This window comes from Natrix helvetica, assembly GCF_964273705.1.
Source record: "Natrix helvetica genome assembly, chromosome: 1".
In the NCBI taxonomy this organism is placed as follows: Eukaryota; Metazoa; Chordata; class Lepidosauria; order Squamata; family Natricidae; genus Natrix; species Natrix helvetica.
The window spans coordinates 212737035-212760812 of record NC_138548.1 but is presented as its reverse complement, the minus strand read 5'-3'; the positions used below and the strand labels follow the sequence as shown (position 1 = coordinate 212760812).

General features: G+C 42.7%; 1 protein-coding gene across 4 annotated transcripts in view; it reads left to right on the top strand.

Moving 5' to 3' along the window:
* LOC309385422 (protein Wnt-10b-like) overlaps positions 1-20967 on the top strand; it is a 27699-nt gene extending 6732 nt beyond the window's left edge. For all 4 annotated transcript variants that reach the window (XM_081939897.1, XM_081939898.1, XM_081939900.1 and 1 more), the window contains exons 3-5: positions 11591-11853; positions 16249-16601; positions 19679-20967. In XM_081939897.1, coding sequence (XP_081796023.1) covers positions 11591-11853; positions 16249-16601; positions 19679-20137 — 1075 coding nt within the window. In that variant the 3' untranslated portion in view covers positions 20138-20967. The remainder of the gene's footprint in view (positions 1-11590; positions 11854-16248; positions 16602-19678) is intronic.
* Positions 20968-23778: the final 2811 nt, after the last annotated feature.

The following is a 23778-nucleotide window of genomic DNA, read 5'->3' as shown; positions in this document are numbered from 1 at the left end:
CCCCCACGTACATCTACACCAACACCAGTAGATTTGGATGTCTTAGAGCAGAGGATGTTTGAGAAAGAGACAGAAGAGCAAAGAATGCAGACACAAAAAGAGGAGGAGGGGCAGGGTGCTGTAGGTGGAGTCGACCCCTCTGGATCTCTGTTGTGCTCCTTCTTGGAAGAAGGACCTTCTAAGTCTCTCACTGAAAGGCCGATATTTAAACCTGTCGAACAACGTATTACCAGATCCACGACTAGACAAATGTTAGAATCTCATAAGCGCGTCGACCCTCAAATACAATGTGCTAAGAAAGAAGCTAAGAAGCAAACCGGAGCCATGGGAGGAGCAGGGCTGGAGATTGGTTTTGTGGAGAGAGATCTTCAGCAAATGCTTTCAGCGCTTCAGACCAGATCTAAAGATGCTTAAGCTATTATCTTGGAACGTGAATGGAATGAACTCTCCACAAAAAAGGAAAAAAATATTTTATTATTTGAAGCAATTTAATAATGATGTTGTTTGCCTTCAAGAGACTCATATTAGGCTGCAAGACCAGAAGTACTTAGTGAATTCAAAACTGGGAACATTTTATGCTGCCTCTGATTTGGTAAAGAAAAATGGTGTGGTGATATATATAAATAAAAGATTTTCAACTAAAGTTATAGAGGCAGATGACGCTGGTAGATATATAGCAATTCAATTTGATACAGACTTCGGTTCCATTTTGGTGCTAGGAATATATGCTCCTAACCAATGCCAAGAAAGTTTTTATAAGATGCTCCATTTAAAAATTTTAGACTGGAACTTTAAGAGTATTCTAATAATGGGAGACTGGAATGGAGTGATTTCTCCAAAGATAGACAAGAGTACAAAGACGAAATTCACTACCAAATTACCAAAGGCTTTTTTTGATTTACAAGACGATTTGAAATTAAAAGATGTTTGGAGGACACAACATCTAAATGAGATGGATTTTTCTTTCTACTCAGATAGACATAAATCCTTTTCAAGGATTGATTTCTTTTTGTTAACACCGGATCTACTTCCTAAAGCCAAGAAATCCAAGATTTTCGCCAGGTCACTTAGCGATCATAGTCCGGTGTGGTTACAAATTGAATTAGGGATGAGGCCAAGAAGGTCTTGGAGAGTAAATGAAAATTTATTTAGATATGAAAAAAATGTTGATGAACTTAAAAAACACATGAAGGAATTTTTTAGTTTTAATATGAATAAGGGCACTCCCATTGAAATAGTTTGGGATGCAAGTAAAGCTTATATGCGTGGGGTCCTGATACATATGAACTTTAAACACAAACAAATTAGACAGAAAAGGAGAATGGAATTGGAAGATGAAATAAAACGTAAAGAACAGCTGCTTATAATAAACCCGAATGACCAGGCGCTCCAGATGGCGCTAAAGCTGTTGAAAGATCAATTTCAGATGCTTATAGCAGAACAAACAGCAACCAATTTGCAATTTGCTAAACATAACACCTTTGCCAACGCTAATAAACCTGGTAGATGGTTAGCATATACTTTGAGAAGGAATATGAATGATAGAATTATTGATAAAATTGAGTTTCGAGGGAAGATGGTATATCAACAAGAGTTGATTAAAAAATCATTTGTGGACTATTATACTAAGCTATATGTACAGGATAATATACAGAACAAGTTAATAGATGATTTTTTGGAAGGAAAAAGGGTTGCAAAAATTTCTGTGCTTCAAAAGGCAAATTTGGAACGTCTTATAACCGCTGATGAGATTACTTTAGTTATAAATCAACTTAAATTAGCTAAGGCTCCAGGGACTGATGGTTTGACTGCAATGTATTATAAAACTTTACAACTGGAAATGATTGAATATCTTACACAACTATTTTGTAATATACAACAAGGAGGTAAAATACCTCTCTCATGGAAAGCGGCTTTTATCTCATTGATACCTAAAGATAAAGAGGGCCCTAAGAAACCAGAGGATTACAGGCCGATATCTCTTCTGAACACAGATTATAAAATATTTGCTAAAGTATTAGCCAACAGATTGATGCCGGTTATTCAAGAGATTATTCATCATGATCAAGCAGGATTTATTGAAGGCAGACATATGAAGGAGAATGTAAGGCAACTCATAGATTTAATTGACTATCTTGATAAGAATAAGCAGATCTCTGCAGTGCTGGTTTTCTTGGATGCAGAGAAGGCCTTCGATCGAGTGAATTGGAACTTTCTAACCAAGACTTTGGAAAAGATGGATATGGGACCACGATTGCGGCAGGCGATTGGAGCAATTTATCAGCAACAAAATGCACAACTTATTATTAATGGAAATTTGTCAACAACTTTCGAGATACAAAAAGGCACAAGACAAGGTTGCCCATTATCCCCATTGTTATTTATTTTAACTTTGGAAGTCTTGTTGAACGCAATTCGGGACTCAAAATCCTTAGATGGCATAGCTATCAGGCAAAAGGAATACAGAACTAGAGCATTCGCCGATGATCTGGTTGTTACCCTTTCACATCCTTTGAAATCAATAATCCAGATGAAAAATATCATAATAGAATTTGGCATGGTGTCTGGGTTTAGACTAAATCAAAACAAAACGAAAATGATGGTTAAAAACATGACAGAGACTCAAAGAAAGAGACTTGTAAGTTTAGCAGGTTTTGAAATAGTTTCTAAAGTTAAATATTTAGGAATACAAATTTCAGAATCAAACACAAAACTTTTCTCAAATAACTATGAAGTGTTGTGGCAAAAGATACAGAAAGATCTTGAAGCGTGGAAAAAGTTACAATTGTCTTTGCTTGGAAGGATCTCAGCAATTAAAATGAACATTCTACCTAGATTTATCTTTCTATTCCAGATGATTCCGGTGCTCAAGTCAGATAAAACCTTGTTAAATTGGCAAACAACATTAAATAAATTTGTTTGGAAGGAGAAAAAACCGAGAGTAAAGATGAAGATTATGCAAGATACACGTGAAAGAGGTGGCCTCAGACTCCCAAACCTTCGATTGTATTATGAAGCTGCGGTATTAACGCATGTAGCAGATTGGTTTGGGAAAACAAAAATGGAATTGCTCAATATAGAAGGCCATGATCTTGTTCTGGGATGGCATGCATATCTTTTTTATGAAGACAGGGTGGATAAAGTGTTCAACAACCATGTTCTCCGTAGTGCCTTGATGAGAATATGGAAGAAGCACCGGCCCAATTGGGATTATAAAATACCGCTTTGGTTGGAGCTTGCAGACACCATGGGGATTATGAATATTAAGTCACTCGGGGGTTGTTTATATAAAGATGTGCTTATTGCTGATGGGGGCGAATGGAAGTTAAAAACTTTGGAACAGCTGTTGGAAGAAGGAATTACTTTAAATTGGTTACATTACATACAGCTTCAGAAGAGATGGGAAGAAGATCGCAGGGTCGGCTTTATGGATAAAGAAGTGGAACTGATTAAGCAGATAAAAGAGACTGGTCCAAAACAAGTTAAAAGAATATATAATGTACTGTTAGAAAGAGACTCAGAAAGTGAATTGGTTAAGGATTGTATGATTAAATGGGCTCAGAATTTTGGGGAAGTGGTTATGTTGGAAACGTGGGAAAAAATATGGGTTCAGAATGTTAAATTTACACAGTCACAGAATTTAAGGGAGAATTTTTATAAAATGTTTTACAGATGGTATTTAGATCCTAAAAAATTATCATGCATGTACCCAAATGTTCAACCAAAATGTTGGAGATGCGGGTGTCTAGATGCTACCTTTTTTCATGTATGGTGGACTTGCAACAAGGTTAAAGCTTTTTGGATAAAAATATGGTGGGTTATGCAGAATGTATTTAAGAAAAGAATACAATTCACTCCACAAATGTTCTTATTGGGTATAGTTAAGGATTTTACCAAAGGGGAAACAAAATTGGCCTTGTATATGGTTACAGCAGCTAGGTTGTTGATTGCGCAACATTGGAAAAAAGATTTTTTGCCAACAATTGATCAATGGATTCAGAAGGTGGCGGGGTTCGCTGAAATGGCAAAAATTTCAGCTTTCTTAAAAGCTCAGAAACAGGAGGATTACACACAGGAATGGGCAAAATGGATTGATTATATACAGAATAAATACCAGACTAGGAGTTATTATCTAGCCTTTAGGTAAGAATGTTTAGACCGATAGATGATCAGAGTAAATAGTATATGGGATGTTTGGAATTATTAGAGTGGTATACAGCGGAAGTCAGGGGGGTGGGTTTGTGCGGGAGGTGGGGGAGGGTTAGGGTGGAGGGTGGGGCAATATATATGTATGAATAAATTAGAAGATGGGACTAATGAAACATTGTTAGGCTAGGAGAAATTTATATTAAGAGTTATAGATGTTAAATTAGCTTAGAAAATGATCAATGTGTTATTATTAATTTAAGACTAATCTCTATAGTTTTTGTTGGGAGGAGAGGGGTTATGAGTAATCTATTTTAAGATGGGGGGTGGGGAGGGGGTAAAGTGTTTGGTATAATATTTGAATGTGAATTTTTGCGGGGGGGTATAGCATTTGTATGAGATTTATATTGTATGGAGGGGGGGGGTGAAAAGGGGGAAAATTTGTTTGTACAAAACTCTTTTAATAAAAAAAAAAAAAAAAAAAATAGTAGAGTTGGGAGGGACCTTGGAAGTCTAGTCCAACCCCTTGCTTAGACAGGAAACCCTATACCGTTTCAGACAGATGGCTATCCAACATCTTCTTAAAGACTTCCAGTGTTGGGGCATTCACAACTTCTGGAGGCAAGCTGTTCCACTGATTAATTGTTCTAACTGTCAGGAAGTTTCTCCTCAGTTCTAAGTTGCTTCTCTCCTTGATTAGTTTCCACCCATTGCTTCTAATTAATGTATGCAAGGACCGAAAGCTCCAAAATCCCTCCCTCCCTCCCCCTTTTTTTTGGGGGGGGGAATCCAAACCAGTGCATCTCACAGCAGTGGTGGGATTCCAAAAATTTTACTACCGGTTCTGTGGGCGTGGCTTGGTGGGCATGGCAAGGGAAGGATACTGTAAAATCCCCATTCCCTCCCGATCAGCTGGGACTTGGGAGGCAGAGAATAGATGGGGGCGGGGCCAATCAGAGGTGGTATTTATCGGTTCTCCGAACTACTCAAAATGTCTGCTACTGGTTCTCCAGAAGTGGTCAGAACCTGCTGAATACCATCTCTGTCTCACGGCCCTAATAGAAAATACTAGGAGTGGATGTTTTCTATTCTGCAGAGCAGGAATAGAAGCCATCACACCACTCCCATAATTTATCACGTGATCACGAAAGCCCCGGGGAATTTAGCTCTGGTTTATGAGTAGCCACTATAGATTATGATGAGCCAGTTACAGCATAGTCCTCAGCTTGTTCAGTCAGATGCATGTTCCACTGGATTCAGACAAGTTTTATCCCCAAACTGTAAGAATGCAGTCTTCGGGTACAGGTCTACTCCCTTAAGTGTAAACCTCACTGCTTAATGTAGTTTACTTTCCAAGAATGCAACCTGCTTTTTCAAATGGCTGCAGCTATGCTTCTCTTGCACCACTACTATGAACGAGAAACACAGTTATGGCATATTCTGTATTCACATTCCTGTCCCCAGTGAAAAACTGCTTTTGAGAGGGCTGGTTTGATCAAGTGCGAAAGACTGAGGCTTCAGGAGAATTCGTCTGTAGGCGTTTAGGCAGAAAACATTTGTAGTTGTTGTGAGATACTTTCCTGGAAGACTATGTGTGACGGCAATAACACAGCATGCATGAATTGGTAAAGCTATACATCCAATTGCTATGAGGCTGTCCTGAGTCCATTGGGTGGTTGCTATGGTGGCCTCTTCTCATCAGGAAACCTGGCTCCATTCCTTTTTCCCACATTCATATGTCTGTGTCTCCCACTGCCTGGGCTACTCCTACTCTACTCCCTCTGCTGCAGAGACACCCTGCTTTAGATCTGGGAGGGGCGCTGCCTTTTGTCATGGGAACATCCTTCCACTCCCCCTCCCCCATTTTTGGGTGCTGAGCCTTGGGGGGATACTTTTGATCTCCAACCTTGCTTTTATCTAGTGCCAGAGGGGGCCCAGGTAGGGAGTTTCCCCCTGCAAACTCAACCACCCAGGTGCAGCCCTCTCCCTTAGGTGGTGAAGCCTGGCTGGATGGCCAGAAAGCTTTTTCTTTTTCTTTTCACAATTCTGCACACATGTTTGACAAATGCACTTAGCCCGGCTCTGTGTGGAGAGAGAAGCTTGTGTGGAGTAAAAATTAAAATGCAGGAGATACAATTTTTCATTGCCTATTTCTCCCACACACTCCATCAGTTTGCCTTCTGCCCCTCTGCCAGAATATAAAACCATCTAGAAGGTTTTGTAGTGAAGCCAGGGTTGGTGGCCAGGACATCTGCGTCCTCCTCTCTCTCATGGCAGAGAGAAGAGGAAAGTATGTATGTATGTATGCATGCATGTGGGATGTGGTGGCTCAGTAGCTAAGATGCTGAGCTTGTCAATCAGAAAGGTCGGCAGTTCAGCGGTTCGAATTACTAGTGCCGCGTAATGGAGTGAGCTCCCATTACTTGTCCCAGCTTCTGCCAACCTAGAATTCAAAAGCATGTAGAAAAAAATGCAAGTAGAAAAACAGGGACCACCTTTGGTGGGAAGGTAGCAGCGTTCTGTGCGCCTTCAGTGTTTATTCATGCCGGCCACATGACCACAGAGACATCTTAGGACAGAGCTGGCTCTTCGGCTTTGAAACGGAGATGAGCACTGCCCCCTAGAGTCAGGAACGACTAGCACATATGTGCTAGGGGAATCTTTATCTTTACCTATGCATGCATGTATGTATGTGTGTGTGTGTGTATGTATGCATATAATATGTGTGTGTATGTACAGGTAGCCTTTGACCTACAACCATAACTGAGCCCAACATTTCTGTTCCTAAGTGAAGCACTTATTCAGTGAGTTTTGCTCCATTTTATGACCTTTCTTGCCACAGTTGTTAAATGAACCACTGCAGTTGTTAAGCTAGTAACACAGTTGTTAAGTGAATCTGGTTTCTCCATTGACTTTGCTTGCCAGAAGGTCACAAAAGGGGACCCCCGTCATAAATATGAACCAGTTGTCAAGCGTCTGAATTTTGATCACATGACCCTAGGGCAGGGGTGTCCAAACTTGGGAACTTTAAGACTTGTGGACTTCAACTACCAGAATTCCCCAGCCAGCATGGCTGGCTGGGGAATTCTGGTAGTTGAAGTCCACAAGTCTTAAAGTTCCCAAGTTTGGACACCCCTGCCCTAGGGATTGTAAAATGATTGTGTCAAAAAAGTCCCTTTTTTCCAGCACCGTTCTAACTTCAAACGGTCAGTAAGTGGACTGTTGTCAGTTGAGGACTAACTGCATTTAAATTTATTCGTCGACCAACTCGAGTGGAATTTCAGAACAGTTTAACTTCCTTCTTCAGTTCTTTCCTGGAAGTGGAGAATATATCTCCTATCGCATCCTGCCCCATACATCCCTACGACCAATCCGCTCACACAGAGAGGGACTTCTTCGGGTGCCGTCCGCCAAACAGTGTCGGGGGGCGACACCCAGGAGCAGAGCCTTCTCTGTGACGGGCCCAGCCCTGTGGAATGACCTCCCCCGTGACATCAGGACTACTTCCGATCTCCGCTCCTTCCGTGTACAGCTGAAGACCCACCTCTTTCAATTATCTGGCCTGGCTCAACCGTAAACTTTTCTTACTCCTCCTGACAGTTCTTTTAAATTTTAAAAACCTTAAATTTTAAATTGTGTTTTACAATTGGGGTATTTTTAATGGTGACTTTTAATTGTCCAATGTGATGTAATTTGTTACCTCCTCCGTGTATGTATGTCCTGTATATATGTATGTTTATGTGTTGTATATGTTTTATATGCTCCATTGTACGCCGCCCCGAGTCCTGTCTGGAAAGGGAGCGGCTAATAAATTTAAATTTATTATTATTATTATTATTATTATTATCTGAATTTGGTGAAAATGCATGGAAAAGAAAGAATTGTGGTGCCTGGGAAAAGAGGCAGAGATGGTGCCGCTCCAGCATTTTGTGTGGCATGTTACAAAGCACACTGGCAAGCCTTTCCTTGATTCACAAGCCTCTCCCTCTTTCTTGGTATTTAAGCCAGAGAGCCACTACCATTTCCTGCTGGGTTAGATTATTTATAATACATATAAATATCCTCTAATAAAACAAATCGTAACACAATAAGCAGCTACTACCAGCTGTTACAACTGGTCATTTAACCAATGGAACAGAAGTTGCCTTCAGAAGTTGTGGGAGCTTCATCACTGGAAGCTTTCAAGAAGAGACCGGACTGCCATCTGTTAGAAATGGGGCAGGGTCTGCTGGGAAGGGGGGGGGGGGCTGGACTAGATAACCTACAAGGTCCCTTCCAACTCTGTTAATCTGTATCTGTATCACAACTATTCTGTTGTGTTGACTGGTCTGGTGGTTAGGAATAATTTTACTCAGTCAGTGACTGGCCCCTTAATTGGAGATCTTGGACATAGCCATATGACCATATTAAAGTAATATTCATCAGTTACTGCTCAGGCAGAAATGTATGTCACGGAATGCACCTGCTCAGATTGATGAATCCTATTCTATCTCAGTAACAAGTGTGGCAATTGATGCTATCATTACAGTTTTTAATGTGGGGATAGTTAAGAAATGTGATTGGTGGAGTCCTCCAACCTTGAACTTGAGCCTATGGTGGCACAGGGATTAGAATGCAGTACTGCAGGCTAATTCTGCCATCAGTTCAATCCTGACCAGCTGAAGGTTGACTCAGCCTTCCATCCTTTCCAGGTCAGTAAAATGAGGAGCCAGATTGTTGGGGGCAATAGGCTGACTTTGTAAACCGCTTTTTGAGTTGAGTGAGTGTTAGAGAGAGTACATTTATCTACCTGTCAGGTTGTCAGGTGGATGTCAGATGCACAGTCTGTGACCCGTTGGCTAATTTTGAACACAGGTCTAGCACTTTTCTGAAAGAGGGTTATTATTTATTTATTTATTTATTTTATTAAATTATAAGTGTGTTATAAGTGTGGGTTAAGTGTGTGTCCATGGATGGAGGCAAAAGGACACTGTATAAAGCAGAGTGGCCATTGATTGTGAGCTACCTGTATCTTCAGCTAGACTTGCAATAGAATTCCAGTGATGGCAGCTAATCCAGTTTTGTTCCCATAGCTGGCCGCTCCTGAAAGTAGATGAAGAACAGCTGTAGTATTAGAGCAGAGCAGGCAAAATTGTGCCATTCCAAGGGCCAGGTAATTGAAATAGTAATAAAGACAGCCATATGAAATCCTTTGTTGGCAGAAGCATGGGGAGAAAAATTGTCATGTGACAAAAGCCATAACAGGCAGTTAACAGAACTCTACATTTTTTTTACATTGTAGATCACTTGAGAGTGTTAGTCCTAATTTTTAAACATAGATCCAGAGCTCCTCTGAAAGAAAGCTCAACTCGTCTTTTTTTTTTTAAAGGTCTTTCAAAAGCGTGCTAGAACTTTACTTACTAGGAGTGTACATAAGACCTTGAAAGGATGCTGGTTAGATTTTTGAAAAATGTTGGTCAAACCGTATGTGAGAAACCAAGTACCTAGATCAGTGATGGCTAACCTTTTTGTTGAGGTGTGCCAAAAGCGGGAGGAATGTGGGGAGGCTACGCACGCACGTGCCCACACTTAGTTGCCCATTGGGCCATTTTTCTCCCTTCGGAGGCTTTAGAAGGCTTCAGGGAAGCCTCCAGAGGGCGAAAAATGGCCGGAAATCAGTCTGCCAGCACGTGCATGCGTGCCAGCACTAACAGGGCAACACCTCGCATACCCTCAGAAACTGCTCCACGTGTCACCTGTGCAGTGGTGGGTTACGACTGGTACTCCACATTATGGGCGTACCGGTGCTTGCCGGGAGCACCAAATACTGTTCCGGTACAGTGGTCTGGAGGGCCCGCCTGTGCGCCTTACCAGTATTTGACCTGTTCAAGGCTTCCACGCACGGAGCCTGCACGACGCACCGAGCAGCTAAAGCATCACAGAGTGGCGCAGGCGGTAAGTACACGCGTGCTGCACGCATTCAGGTAGTGGACGCCCAGCCCCATTGCATCGTACCAGTTGCAACGGGATCCGGAACCCACCACTGCACCTGTGGCACGCGAATCATAGGTTCTCCATTATGGACCTAGATCAATGTTTGATCTCCTGGAATTCTGAGAAGTCCACATCTCTTGAAGCTGCTAAATTGTAGCACCAACGATTTGTAGAAAAACACAGATGGTAGGCGCTCGATATCTGGTTTTTCCTGCAATCTAACCCAAATGGCTACTATAGTAAGGGTAGGTTTTCAGCAACGTAAAGCAGCTGATAGGACCTTGGCAGATCCCAAACCATGTCATTCATTCATTCATTCATTCATGTCCACTAGCCATGCTAGTGATGAATCGTGTTAAGTTGTATCAGTGGTCAAAATGGTTTCAGGAGAGGAGTCCTTTCACTACTTGGAAACTAGGTCAGCTAAAGATGGCTCCAAATCAACTTAGCTCAGTGCTGAGGAGGCTGCAAAGGCAACCCTGGTCTATGGTATGTGGGAATGGCCTTGGAAGACAGGGGAATGATGAGATGCTGCCTAGGGAACAGTTAGATAAGGGGAGGAGAGGGAACCCGCGCGGTTGCATAACAGGCAGAGAAAGCAGCTCAGAAAGGAACTCTCTCTAACGTATCAGGCTGTTAACGGAGACAGCCAGAGATTTATACTTTTAGATTTGTAAGATTCTGCTAATGTAATGTTCTTGCAATAAAGTAGAATTACCTCATCTGGTTGTGTTTACTGTCTGATCTACCTGGGAAGCCTGACACCCTGGGAGGACACAGGATTAAAAAAAAGTGGTTACCAGGCATGTTGATGCTACAATTAGGATGTCAGCCTTCCCAGACAAACCAGATAAGAAATACAACTAGATAAACTAATTCTACTTAATTGTAAGGTTACTTTAACAGAATCTTGCAAGTCTGAGAGTACGAACTTCCCACTATCGCTTTTATTTGCTTGATCCATTAGGGCAGGTCCTTCCTAAGTTTCTTTCTCTGACCACTAAGCCTAGGGGTGGGATTCAAAAACTTTAGCAAGGGTTGCTCCACGGTTGCTGGGTGGACATGGCCATGGTTGGTGCGGCCTAGTCAGCCTCCTGCACCCCGACGGGTGGGGGCATTTTTGCCGTCTCTGGGCTCCAGAGGCTTTCGTCGAGCCTCCAGGAGGGCGAAAACAGCCTCCCCAGCCTCTGGAGGCCAAAAACGGGCTCATTTCCAGCCTTCCTGAACTTCCGGTAAGCCCATTTTTCACCCTCCCCGAGCATCTGCATGTGCCCTGCATTTACCTGTATCCAAAACGGGCGGCATGGGGACTCCTGGGATGCACAATTGAACTTCCCCCCTCCCTTCACCACTCTCTTTTTATTTCTCTCTCTCTTTCCTAAGCCTAAGTCATTCTTACTCTGAGATCAAGCAATGAAATGCTTCCTGCCCATTTTCTCTTTTCCTCTCAATTTTTTTCTTTCTCTTTTAGAATGCTGGGCCACAGTTCCTTGGGACCCAAAGTGCTGGCAGAATCTGTTCTGAATTCTAATGCCATGTGCATGACCTTGCCCTGGCTCAGCCGACGCCAGTTTGGACTCTGTGTACGCAGCCCAGAAGTGATGGCTTCAGCCTTACAGGGCATCCACCTTGCCCTCCACGAGTGCCAACACCAGTTGCAAGAGAGGCGCTGGGATTGTTCGGACCTTAGTCGTGGGGGCACTGTGCTTCTTAACAGTGCCCTTCTGAAGAGAGGTGAGCGGAGGATTAAGTGGGAGAAAATGCTGGGCAGAGGACAGAGATTTTCTTCCCATCTTCGTTGGGGTTGGGGTGGGCAATAAAATTAGGAGTTGGTTCATCTCTCACTGTCCATGATCCCCATTCTATCCTCTCCTTTCCCCCTTTACTGATCTAGTGCCCACAGAAAGGAAGTAACATGGGATTACAGAAAAACAAGGAAGAATGTCAGCATAATTGGGCAACTTGGCATGAATAGATCTATATTAAAAATGTAAATGCAAGCACCCCGAAGGAAGCCATGGCAAGACCATGCCTGTGGATCTTTGTGTGTAGAAAAGGAACCTGCAGTATTTTGTTTCAGGTTTAGCTGGTCATCATTTAGTTCAGGGGTGTCAAACTCAAGGTCCGCGGGCCACATCCGGCCCGCGGGGTGCTTAAACCTGGCCCGTGGGGCCCACCTGGAAACAGTGAAGGACCAGGTGTGCCTCTGCCAGTGAAAACATGCAGCCTTCCTGAGCTCCATTTTTTCCGGGAGAGGGTTGTAGCAGGCTGTTGCAGCTGAAAGCGGAACTTGGGAGCCTGTTTTCAGTGGCAGAGCACTTGGGCCTCCACAGGCACCCCTGATACGAGTGACCATCCTGGACACACCCACCACAGCCCCACCAAGGTCAAGCACAACCCTGATGCGGCCCTCAATGAAATCGAGTTTGGCACCCCTGATTTAGTTACTAAGCCTCTTGGATAAAATCCTTTCTTTCCCCCATGGCTCCTTAAAGGCTTCAATATAAATTGTTTCGAACATTTGATTTGTTTCATGAAGATATGTTGCAGGTCATTAGAAATTTAAAAGAGCTGGTGAGTGAAATTGACCTGGCTCATGAGCTTCTGCACCTAGAAAGTTTTGTGAGAATAAAAATCAAAAAATCTGTCATCATTTAAAAACATTAGCTTTTAATTACTCCTCCTGGATTATTTTTAAAATGCTACAGTAGGCATTAAAAGAGGCATGGTGGCACAGTGATTAGAATGCAGTACCGCAGGCTAACTCACTGCTCACTCCAGGAGTTCAATCCTGACCGGCTCGAGATTGACTCAGCCTTCCATCCTCCTGAGGTGGATAAAATGAGGACCCAGATTGTTAGGGGCAATAGGCTTACTCTGTAAACCACTTAGAGAGGACTGTAAAGCACTGTGAAGCTGTATATAAGTCTAAGTGCCATTGCTATTGCACTGAATTAGGCAGTCTTTTTGCCTTGCTGCAAAAAGAAAATGTGAAGAAGAACTTTCTCTGCCTCGGTAAGTCACGGAAATAAGGAGGGCAAAAGGGTTCAAAGAACAACTCTATAGTAAAGCTGACCCTTTTACAGAGACTTGCTGCATCTCTGCACTGATGCAAACTCCATTAATGGACCCTTCAAACAGCTTCACTGAATTTTTGGAATTATGGGTAACACTTTCAAAAAAGGAGGAACAGTGAAATTTAGGGTTTCCCCTAAATTAGGGTTATCGAAACGCATGAGGCTAAATGTATCACCCCCTGTATATTTTTATGATTGAGAGTAAGGGGGTATTTAAGTGACTAAAAGGGTATTGAGTAAATAATGTGCCTTAGTGGGTTTAGGGCACCAATTTTGCTTCTGATTTTGTCCCCGTCCCTCCAAAAAGAAAAATCTGGGATAATTATGCCCTTGAAAACTTGATTTGTCAACACAGTTTAGATGTTCCTGCGGGATCGTATCCTGCCCCATATATCCCTTCGGCCGATCCGCTCTCACAGAGAGGGACTCCTCCGGGTGCTGTCCACGAGGCAGTGCCAGTGGGCGACGCCCAGGAGTAGGGCCTTCTCTGTGATGGGCCCGACCCTCTGGAATGACCTCCCCCCTGACATCAGAACAACTACCGATCTCCGCTCCTTCCGTAAGAAGCTTAAAACCCACCTGTTTAGTTTAGCTGGCCTGGCCTAATCCCAGTTTAGTCCCTCAATTCTGCACTTTTAAATTTTTAGGGGTTGGTTTTAAGTTGATTTTTAATTTTTATCATCCTGTACAGCTTTAAGGTTTAATTTGATTTTAAGTGTATTTATTCTTTGTATATGATTTTTAATGTGGTGCCTGTACACCGTCCCGAGTCCCTTCGGGGAGAGGGGGCGGTCTATAAATCAAATAAAATTGAAATTGAAATTGAAAGTTCTCTGAAAGCTGAAAAATGGATGTAGACAGCCGGGCCTTGAGTTGCTACCCCTGATTTAACGATTAATCCAGTTTGGATGTTGAAACCAAAAGTTACTGGGCCATGGCCCAGGAATTGGAGGCCCCTGGTCTAAGCTGTCTGAAATGAAATCTTCCTTCATTGTACATTGTACTATACAGCCAACTATTTTCAGCTTGAAAGTAAAATGGGTTGAACCAGGAAGATGAATAAGTTACGGTGGTAGGGTGGGATGTAATTCCTGTAGGGCTGCTGTCAGCAAATAGCATCTTTGAGCTGCTCAGATTTGCTTCAAACTGGGAGATGACAGCAAATAATTTTAATAATAATAATCTTTGCCCCATCACCTCAAAATGGCTTATTGCTAACTCCCACTAACTAGGAGCAGCAGCAGCAGCCACCAGCTGATCCTTTTCCTTGCATGAGTAAGGATCTGCTGCTGAACCTCTGGCTTCTTTGTTTGGCTCGCTCTCGTTGTCTCCTTCCTCTGTGCCCATATCTGTATTGTGGAGAAGGGATCCTTGGCTGTGAACTCCAACTCCTAGCATCCCTCACCATTAGCCATACTTGGGGGAACACTGGGAGTTGAAGTTTGGCAACATTAGGGGGGTGGGGCAAAGTTAAGAGGACCATCACCATCCTCTTAAGGAATGGACAAACCTGACAGTAACTGCTTGGGCACAGTCTTCAGGAAAGGGGTAATTTGTAGAAGACTCTTGACCACAAGTGGAGTTGGGGAAAAAGGCACCCTTGATGGTGGATTCCTGACTTGAAAAGGTATGAGCAGGAGGGATCCTGCCAAAAGCAACAGCAGCCATTCATTGCTTTTGCTCCCTTTTACTCCCTAGCTGGACCAACAACTGGGAGCAGTGAATAGCAGTGATTCTGATGCCCGTCCGCATCTGTGGTCTGTGGGTGGCATAGCAGCAAGCATCGTCTCCCAGGTGGAGGGAGCAGCTGAGAGCATTTTGCTAAAGCCTGCCTGGTCATGGCTGCCCTTCTTTCCGCCCCTGCCTTTCTTCCCAGGTGCTGCCTCACCCAGGCCTCTTGCCTTGGTTGTGTTAAGAGTGGCCAACACCTGACTCCAGAGGCAAATTGGCAGGCATCTCTTTTCTTTTGTCCTTTGCATCTCTTTTATTAATTGAGCTTTGAAGGAGCCGGTTCTAAATTTAAACCCGAGTTCAAAGCGAGGCCTCTGGGCAGGCAAGAGCTGGAGCAAGCTCCAACCCAAGCACCTGGGCTGAGCCACTGCTTGATGTGTCAGCTGCTGCTTGATGTGTCATGAGTTTGGTGGGGCTCATCTGCGTGCACTGGGAATAGGAGAAGCATCAGGAGACTAATGAAGAATGGATTAGGAGGAAATGCCTAATAGGTACCAGGGACTAGAGGCATTTGTGATGATAGATACCATGGCTAATTTACATTATAAAGCAAGTCTGTATCAATTTATAAACAACAATCAAGAAGAAAAATACCAGCTCTAGGCACTTGTGATGCTTAGCAGTCCTAATGAGTTCAACGCAACATAAGTAGGAATACGGATGTTTCTCAACCTGATGTTCTCCAGACGTGTTGAACTGAAGCGCATTAATTCCCAACCTGCCCAAGAGTTGTGCGATTTTACAAAACGTTGAGTCCAACGTATCTGGAGGCATACAGAAGGCTGTAGACAGGGGCTGTAGACAGGGGCATATTTAGGCTGTGGAGTAATTTAAGAGTAATTGTTTTTCCCAAGGGAATCCTGGGATTAGTGCATTAGTGAGGCAGGAAGATTCAGAAGTTATTTAGGGAAGCAAGCTGTAATAACTCATCCATACTGTGAAGATAAATAGTTTTAGAGTAGATTTTCAGAGACCACCCACAGCTTTAATTCAGTTTGAATTATTAGCTGTTACATAGACACACATGCTTTATTTGATGAAAGGGTGACAATCCATCTTTCTTCAACCCCAGATGAGGATTATTTCAGTTTTGGATTTAGATATGAGGATGATGTAAAGTGGACAGAGTACTGTAGCCCTCAAATTTTTAAAAAAGCAAAGGAATTGTGGTGGGATTAAGGAGACATTGACCCCTGCTGATTTCACACCTAAATGCCCAAAAGTCAACATCACCTTGAACACAAATAGCACTTCTAATGTAAAGGCTTCTTGGCTTGAACGTCTAGCAAACTTTCTACTCATCACTGTGTCTGCTTCCTAGGCTTCCGGGAAAGCGCCTTTGTCTTCTCCTTGCTAGCAGCTGGTGTGACCCATGCAGTGGCAACTGCATGCAGTCTGGGGGAACTACAAAGTTGTGGCTGTGCCAGACAAGGCACGGAGAACCAGAAACTGAAACTCAGCCAGCTGCAGTCTCTAAGCCGGGGCAAGAGCCTGCCCCCTATGCCATCCTCATTGTGGGGACAGCCTAGCCCACAGGACACCTGGGAATGGGGTGGCTGCAGTGCAGATTTTGGATATGCCCAGAGGTTTGCCCGGCATTTTTTGGACCCACGAAGAAAACCCCGTGATGCCCATGCCCGAATGCAGCTACACAGTCATCGTGTGGGCAGAAAGGTAAGATGTGAATCTTGGGCAGGGTTTTGGAGGATGGAGGTGTTGTCCAGTAATATGTGGCATAATGAAAGCTCTGCGAAAGGGTAATCATGGAGACAAATCTTATTGCTACAATTCTGCCACAGTTGCATTACTTGGTGTTAGTAACAGTTAATCTATTTCTGTTATCTGGTGCAGTTTTCAATATTCTCAGAATTCATTGAGGTTTTTTTTAATGTTTATTGCTAATGTGCAGCTATCCTGGCCATGGAGATGGGTTTGGGAACATAAAGTTGATAATATTAAATGTGGCTCGACTAAATTCAGATTCTTTGTCCAAACCATGTGTTGAGACACTGGTGTGCAAGAGAAATACATTCTAAAAACCTACTCTCAAAGGGAAGGTGCCTGCTGTGTTTCTGAATGATTTACCATTCTAATTATGCTTGCTTCCATTCAGGAATTCTACTGTATTTCTACATTACATGTAGAGATTTAGCATAATTATTTATGTTATTTATTCCCAATACAGGGTGGCATAAGGATTTTCTTCTTTTGCATGAACCTCTGATGGAGCTTGCTTCTATTAATCAGGCAATATGCTTGGAGTAGCTGAACTAACAGAAATACAATTGCTTGGCTCCTCTAAATGAAACTTTCTCATATGAGAGATTAAACCGTGCTAAATCGGTACAACCCTCTGGATAATAAGAAATTTGGGAGCAAGTTTATAGACCTACTTAAAAAATTGTCTGCATACATCATCATCCAAAATTGAGGCATTCTGCAAAATTCAAGCAAGAAAACTGGAAAAGTAGTTATTTTCTAAAAACATGAATGTGGGTTTATTTGACTCCTGTCTGAGAGTATGTTCTATTGTAGAACATTTTCCAGATTTGTCCTGATTTTCCTTATGGATGCATTTAAAATATTGAGACCAAAGGTGGTATTCAGCTGGTTCTCTTCAGTTCAGGCGAACCAGGAGCGGTGGCTGAGGGAGGGTCCACCCACCAATGTAATGCGAGAGCATTGCGTATACGCAGAAGGTAGTGCGCATGCACAGATAAGGCGTGAGCGAAGCATGCACGAGCGCTTGCATTTGCAAACCAGTAGGGAAGGTAAGTGAATCCCAACTCTGATTGAGACTATAATGGATAGAACTTGGAAAAGCAATAACATAGGTTTTAGAATGAATTAAACTGAAATGCACCATTGCCTATGAGCTTGGCGGCTATGTAGGAGACATGCCTCTGAGAGGCGGAGTCATGCCACTCTCCAGCCATTGTTTCCCTATTAATAGTCCTTGTAGTTACACTGTAGAGAAAATGTTAGGTCTCCATGATCAACTGCTTTGGATAGACATGTCCAACATTAAATTATCCAGTACCTTTACAAATCACCAAGTAAGTGATCATCATCATGTCTTGTGGCAAAGAATTACTCAAGTTCATGATTCACTATGTGAAGGAGTGCTTTCTGCGATCTGTTTTAAATCATCTCATCCACCTCATAGTATTTGTAGTATTTTTGAGACAAGGTGAAGAACTTTTCATTATGCCAGGAATGTTTTTATCCATCTATTAGATCCCTCTTTTTTCTATATTGAGGAGTTAACACTTTCACTGAGCTACTCTTTACAATCCCAAGATCATTTTTCCTGGTTGGTTAAAGACGGCTCAAAGCCCATCAGCGTAAATGTGAAATTAGAGGGGTTTTTGTTCCAACATGTATTACTTCACACTCACTTAAATTGAATTCCATTTGCTATTTGGCTTACCATTCACCCAGCTTGAAGAGATCCCTCTGGTGCTCATCACAATCCCGCCTAGTTTTTTTTACCTCTTAGAATATTTCAGTGTCATCCATAAACTCAGCCAGCTCATTGCTTATTTCTCAAGATTGTTTATGAATATCCTTGTGGGATTCCACGTCTTTCCTCTTTGAGAGATTTACCCATTCAATCCTATTTGGGGGATTTTTAAAAAAAAACACCAGTTAGTTTTTAAAGGATGCAACCTATTGATGCTAAGTTTACTCAAAAAGTTTTGAAAAGGAAACTTCTCAAAGGTGTTTTTTTTTTAAATCCAGGTATATTGTGCTGACAGAGTCAGCTGTAGTTAGTACTCTCAAAAACCTTTAAAAGGTTGGAGAGGCAGATGACATAGATGTCAGAAGTGGTATTCAGCTGGTTCTGACCAGTTCTGGAGAACCGGTAGCGGAAATTTTGAGTAGTTCGGAGAACCAGGAAATACCACTTCTGACTGGCCCCGCCACCATCTATTCTCTACCTCCCAAGTCCTAGCTGATTGGGAGGAAATGGAGATTTTGCAATAACCTTCCCCTGGAGTGGGGAGGGAATGGAGATTTTACAGTATCCTTCCCCTGCCACACCCACCAAGCCATGCCATACCCACCAAGCCACACCCACAGAACCAGTAGTAAAAAAAAAATTAATCCCACTACTGATACATGTCTACATTAAAGCTACTTCTAAATATATATATCCACATATACTCATGGATAAGCCCATTCATGGATAAACTGACTCATTTTTTTAACTAAATACCATGAAAAATAGATACTGTAATCTATGGATTGCCCAAAGATAAGACAATTGTGGAAATTAAAACATGCCAACATTTTGAGCACTAGCTTACCTATGAGTGGCACATTTTTGGTTAAAAGTTTGAGGGACGGTTTATTTGTGAATGTGAGTACTTGTAAGTTATATACAACATTTTGGTATTGGAAGCTCAACTAGAAAGGTAGGGGAATTCTGTAAGATTCCAGACTAAAAAATGACTGGCTTGTCTCACAGACTAAAGATAGTTGAGATAACACCTCCAACTTATTTGGCTGATGCTTTCTTAGCTTTCTCATGTAAGTGCATGGCTAAATTATGGATTGCCCTGATTAAAAAAATCTTTGAAATATATGCTGGATTTGGATTCTCTGGGGAAAAAAATAGATACATTTCAATCAGAACCTCTGCTCCCTTTCCACAGGTACCAGGAATTTCAACTCAGTGGGGTCAAAAGAAGCAAGGGATTTCAACTTTTTTTTTACAGCTGACCTTCCCTTCTGGTCTTTCTTGGCAGGTGGTGTCAGAGCTGAGCAAGCGCAGGTGTAAATGTCACGGCCCTTCTGGGAGCTGCCAGTTTCGGACATGTTGGTTAGCAGCCCCTGATTTTCGCCACGTGGGTTCTATCTTACGGGATCGAATGGACCATGCCACACTCTCGGGGCTGGACAACAGAAACTCGGGAGCCTTCTGGCCACGACCCCACAGCTCCCATCTGTCCAAGCATCTCATCTTCTATGAATCCTCCCCTGATTTCTGTGAGCCAGATCCGAGCCTAGGTTCCTCAGGCACCCACGGCCGCCCTTGCGTCAAGAGCAGCCCGCAGCCAGATGGCTGTAGCAGCCTGTGCTGTGGGCGCGGCCACAACATGCTGCAGCAGATGCGAGCTCAGCGTTGCCAGTGCCGCTTCCATTGGTGCTGCCATGTGCAGTGTGAGGAGTGTCCTTCCACAGAGTGGGTTAGTGTCTGCAAATGAATAGAGAAGGCCTGACCCCTTACACCGTGCTCCAGCCAGCCATGTGACAAGTGCCTGCTGCAATATCAGCCATAATGATCGAAGACGAGCTTTAGGCTGCTGACCTGCTTTCGGTGGGTCCCTTGCTCCATCCTGGAAACATACCTGATCCTTCCAAGAGAAGAATTGCTTCCAATAGAGGGTGAGCAGCAAAGAAGAACCCTTCAAAGAGATACTCTTTTTTTTCTTCTCTTGATCGCCAGCTTGGTCCTATCTCAGTTTATTGCAAACTGCCCTATATGATTTCATGGGTGGAGAATAGACTTGATCCTGTCCTGCCCTGCAGGAAGAAACAAACAGAACCAAAGTGGTACAAATTCTATATCGGGGCTACATTTTTCACAGGCTAGAGTCAAGGAATGGAGATGTGTTAAAACCAGCATAGTCACGGAACCTCAAAACTTCTTCTATATAAGGACTTGGAACATTAAAGTTTTAGTTTGAGATTGTTTGCTATTTGCAGCTACCATAGTAGGAGAAATAGACTGGGGGCAAAAATTAGCAGTAGATTTGCAAAAGTTGCAGTTGTTGCTAATAGCACAGCCCACTGGCAAAATTGAATCTAGGGTGCTGTATTGCAAGATTAATTTATTATTTTGCTCTTTTACTAATCTATATTTGTAAAACTGTTTGTTATAGTTAATGGAGGGAAAGATGGTCTCTAGTTTTATCTGGGAAACCTACGTCTATTTCTTTTGTCAATCTGCATATGTTATGTGCTTCCCCGCAGTAAACATGAGTTCCCCACCTCAAGCCCATATCTTCTGTTTGATTAAAGATTTCAGAGTCCATTGGCCAGGACAGATTTTTTTTTACTACCTTTCTCATACAAGTATTTGTTTCTTGGTTAAAATAACATGCTTTTCACACCAAACACTACTTGTACATAATGTATAGTACAGTTGAGTGTTGTAACTACATTGATGTTATTGTGGATTTAAATCTAAGGATTGATTATGTAGTTAATCAATCCTTAGATTTAAATCCACAATAACATCAATGCAATTAGTATGTGGAAAGTTATCACCCAGCCCTCTCCCAGAAAAATGAAATATCTAGGAAATATTGAAAAGGCAGAATATCACATTTCCCTGGATGTGAAAAGGAAGAAACATGTTTTAAATTGAGAGTAGCTCCCTGTAGCGTCCTGCCTCCACCCACTTTGTCAATGGGCCATTAAGAAGGCCAAGCCAGTCCCTTTGCATAATAAAGAGTTCTCCCCTTCAGCTCCAGGGGGATGTGATTAAGGCATGATAATATTGGCCCTTTACCAACTCACCACATGGCATCTGAGAAGTCAACCAAATCTGGATTCAAAACACAGCCTAGAGAGTTGCCCTTTCATGGCCCCATGGGAGTCTGACAACCAATCAGAATACAAGCTCAAGATCAAAGGCCAGAGAAGGCATAAAACCAGGGACTCAGCATCTCAGCCCTTCCTTCTCTTCTTCTCCCCAACATTGAAGCATGTGATCACCTTTTCTGTTCAGGACTCAAGCCATGTGGTCCTGTTGACCATTAAACCATCTTTCCAAGCAGCCTCCATGTCTCCAGTGTCTTTTTCCCCACTTGGAGCTGAACCCAGAAGGGCATTTCTTTCAACAATTGGCGCCCAATGTGGGGCTCCAAGCTAGCCTAACCAATGGATATGGCCCAGGTAAGCCTCCCATGCCGGCACAGACCCCATTGAGTCTGTGGGTGGACTTTATCTTGGTCTTAGCCATTTGGATCTAGGTTTTTAAAGGGGTTTTGAGTTTGAGCTCAAAGGCTGCCTGGAAAGAAGGTGAGTACCTCTAAATTTTAATTCTCTAAAATTTAATTTTAAAACATGGCAAATGTGTGTATGCCTGCATGTGTGAGTGATGATGAAATCTTTCTCCCAATCACAGCTGGATCTTGGTTCCTCTGTGTGTTTTACCGAGAGAGCCTGGAAAGTATTAGAGTCAGGCCAGAGCACAGGACCTTCTGTTAGGGAAAGGAGAGTGTGTATGAAAATGGATGGAAAAGTGAATGAAATTGTTGTTGTTGTTGTTGCTTTTGTCCTGTGAAAGCAAAAAAGCAAAGGCCCATTGGGCGTAAAGAGAGAAGGAGGTGCTGATACTAACTGCAGAGGGGCAGAGGTCCTCCCCGGATCACCTTTTTGGATCCGGAAAACCTTAGCGGAATTCCCTACGAGGAAAGGGGCCGAATACTTCATTGAGGGAATCGAAGTCCTTCCCGGAATTCTTTTCCCCCGAAAACTTACAGCAGGTCATCCGGCTAGACCAAAGTGAGCCATACATGTAAAGGGTCATGGGAAGTGTTAGCTTGTGGGTGACAGGAATTTCCCTTGGAGATTTCCTTGAAGCCTGGGATGCCAGGCACATGCCTATCTTGGTTGGCATGGAGAGCAAGGAAACTGTGTGGCAAATGGGCTTTGCTGAAAGATGATACAGGAAAACTAATTTGGCTATATAAAGGTACTTAAAAGGGAAAATGTTGGGGTTTCTTTTTTTCTCTTGTCTGTTTGTCTCTTTCTCTGTCTTCTATGCAACCACGTGGTTTGTTAAGATTTGTGCCTTCCCTAATTTAACAGATTTGTGCTGGGAATGACTAGGATGTGTAAACCTGAGAGTTCTCTTTTTTCCCCCTTTTATTTTCTCCTTGTCCTTGTGTATATGTGTTCTAAGTCTTTGTGCACCCTCAAGGTAATTGTAACTAAAATGTCTCCAATCCAAAAAGACAAGAATTTTAAATTGTTCAATGAAAGACAAGAATTTTAAATTGTTCAATGAAAGAAAAGAGTAAACTGGCAGAAATCGCCTTCGCTTAGTTTGTCGGGCCCAGAAAACTGAGTGAAGGGGGATGGGAGTCTTTACTTTGTGTTTGTTTGGCCAACAAAAACAGAGTAAAGAGAAGTATTTTTTTCCTTCCTTCCTTCCTTCCCTATACCTTAAAGTAACAACCCAGGAAATGTTTTTAAGTTCATTTGCAAGAAAAGTTTCATCCTTGCATTTATTGTGTGTTTAAATGATTTTACCTGTTCATTTCGTTCCTGAAGCATGTGAATCCAGACCCCATTTCTCATCTGTGATATCCCCATAATGTTACCAGTTTATCTGTTTAGTAACTGATGATTTTATTTTTCAAACTCTGCCTGCAAGCTATCTACCCCCTCATGCCCCTCCCTTACTTCTAATCCTCCAACAATGTCTTTTCTGTGGGGGAGGGGACCTTGTTCTCTAGAAGATTATACTCTTCAAGGTGAGTGTGTGTGTGTGTGTGCGCGCGCGCACACACACACACACACACAGATATATATATAGAGAGGTTTGCCTTCGACCTGAGTAAAAACCCTTTGCACATCTATCTGGCCAACCTACTCTATTGGTCCTAAAGTAGAAACCTGGCCTCCAGAAGGCAGTTTTGATTTAGATTTTGTCAACAAAATTGCTGATTTCTGGCCACCATCAGATGAACTGAAGAGAAGGTCTACCTGAGTTTCTTCTCCAATCTCCTTTGTTGCCCAGACATTAAGAAAGCGTGTGGGCTAACTCCAGACCTCTTCTAAAATTTGTTCCCTTGCCATTAAAAAAAGGGGGGGAAAGCTTCCCAAGGTGTCC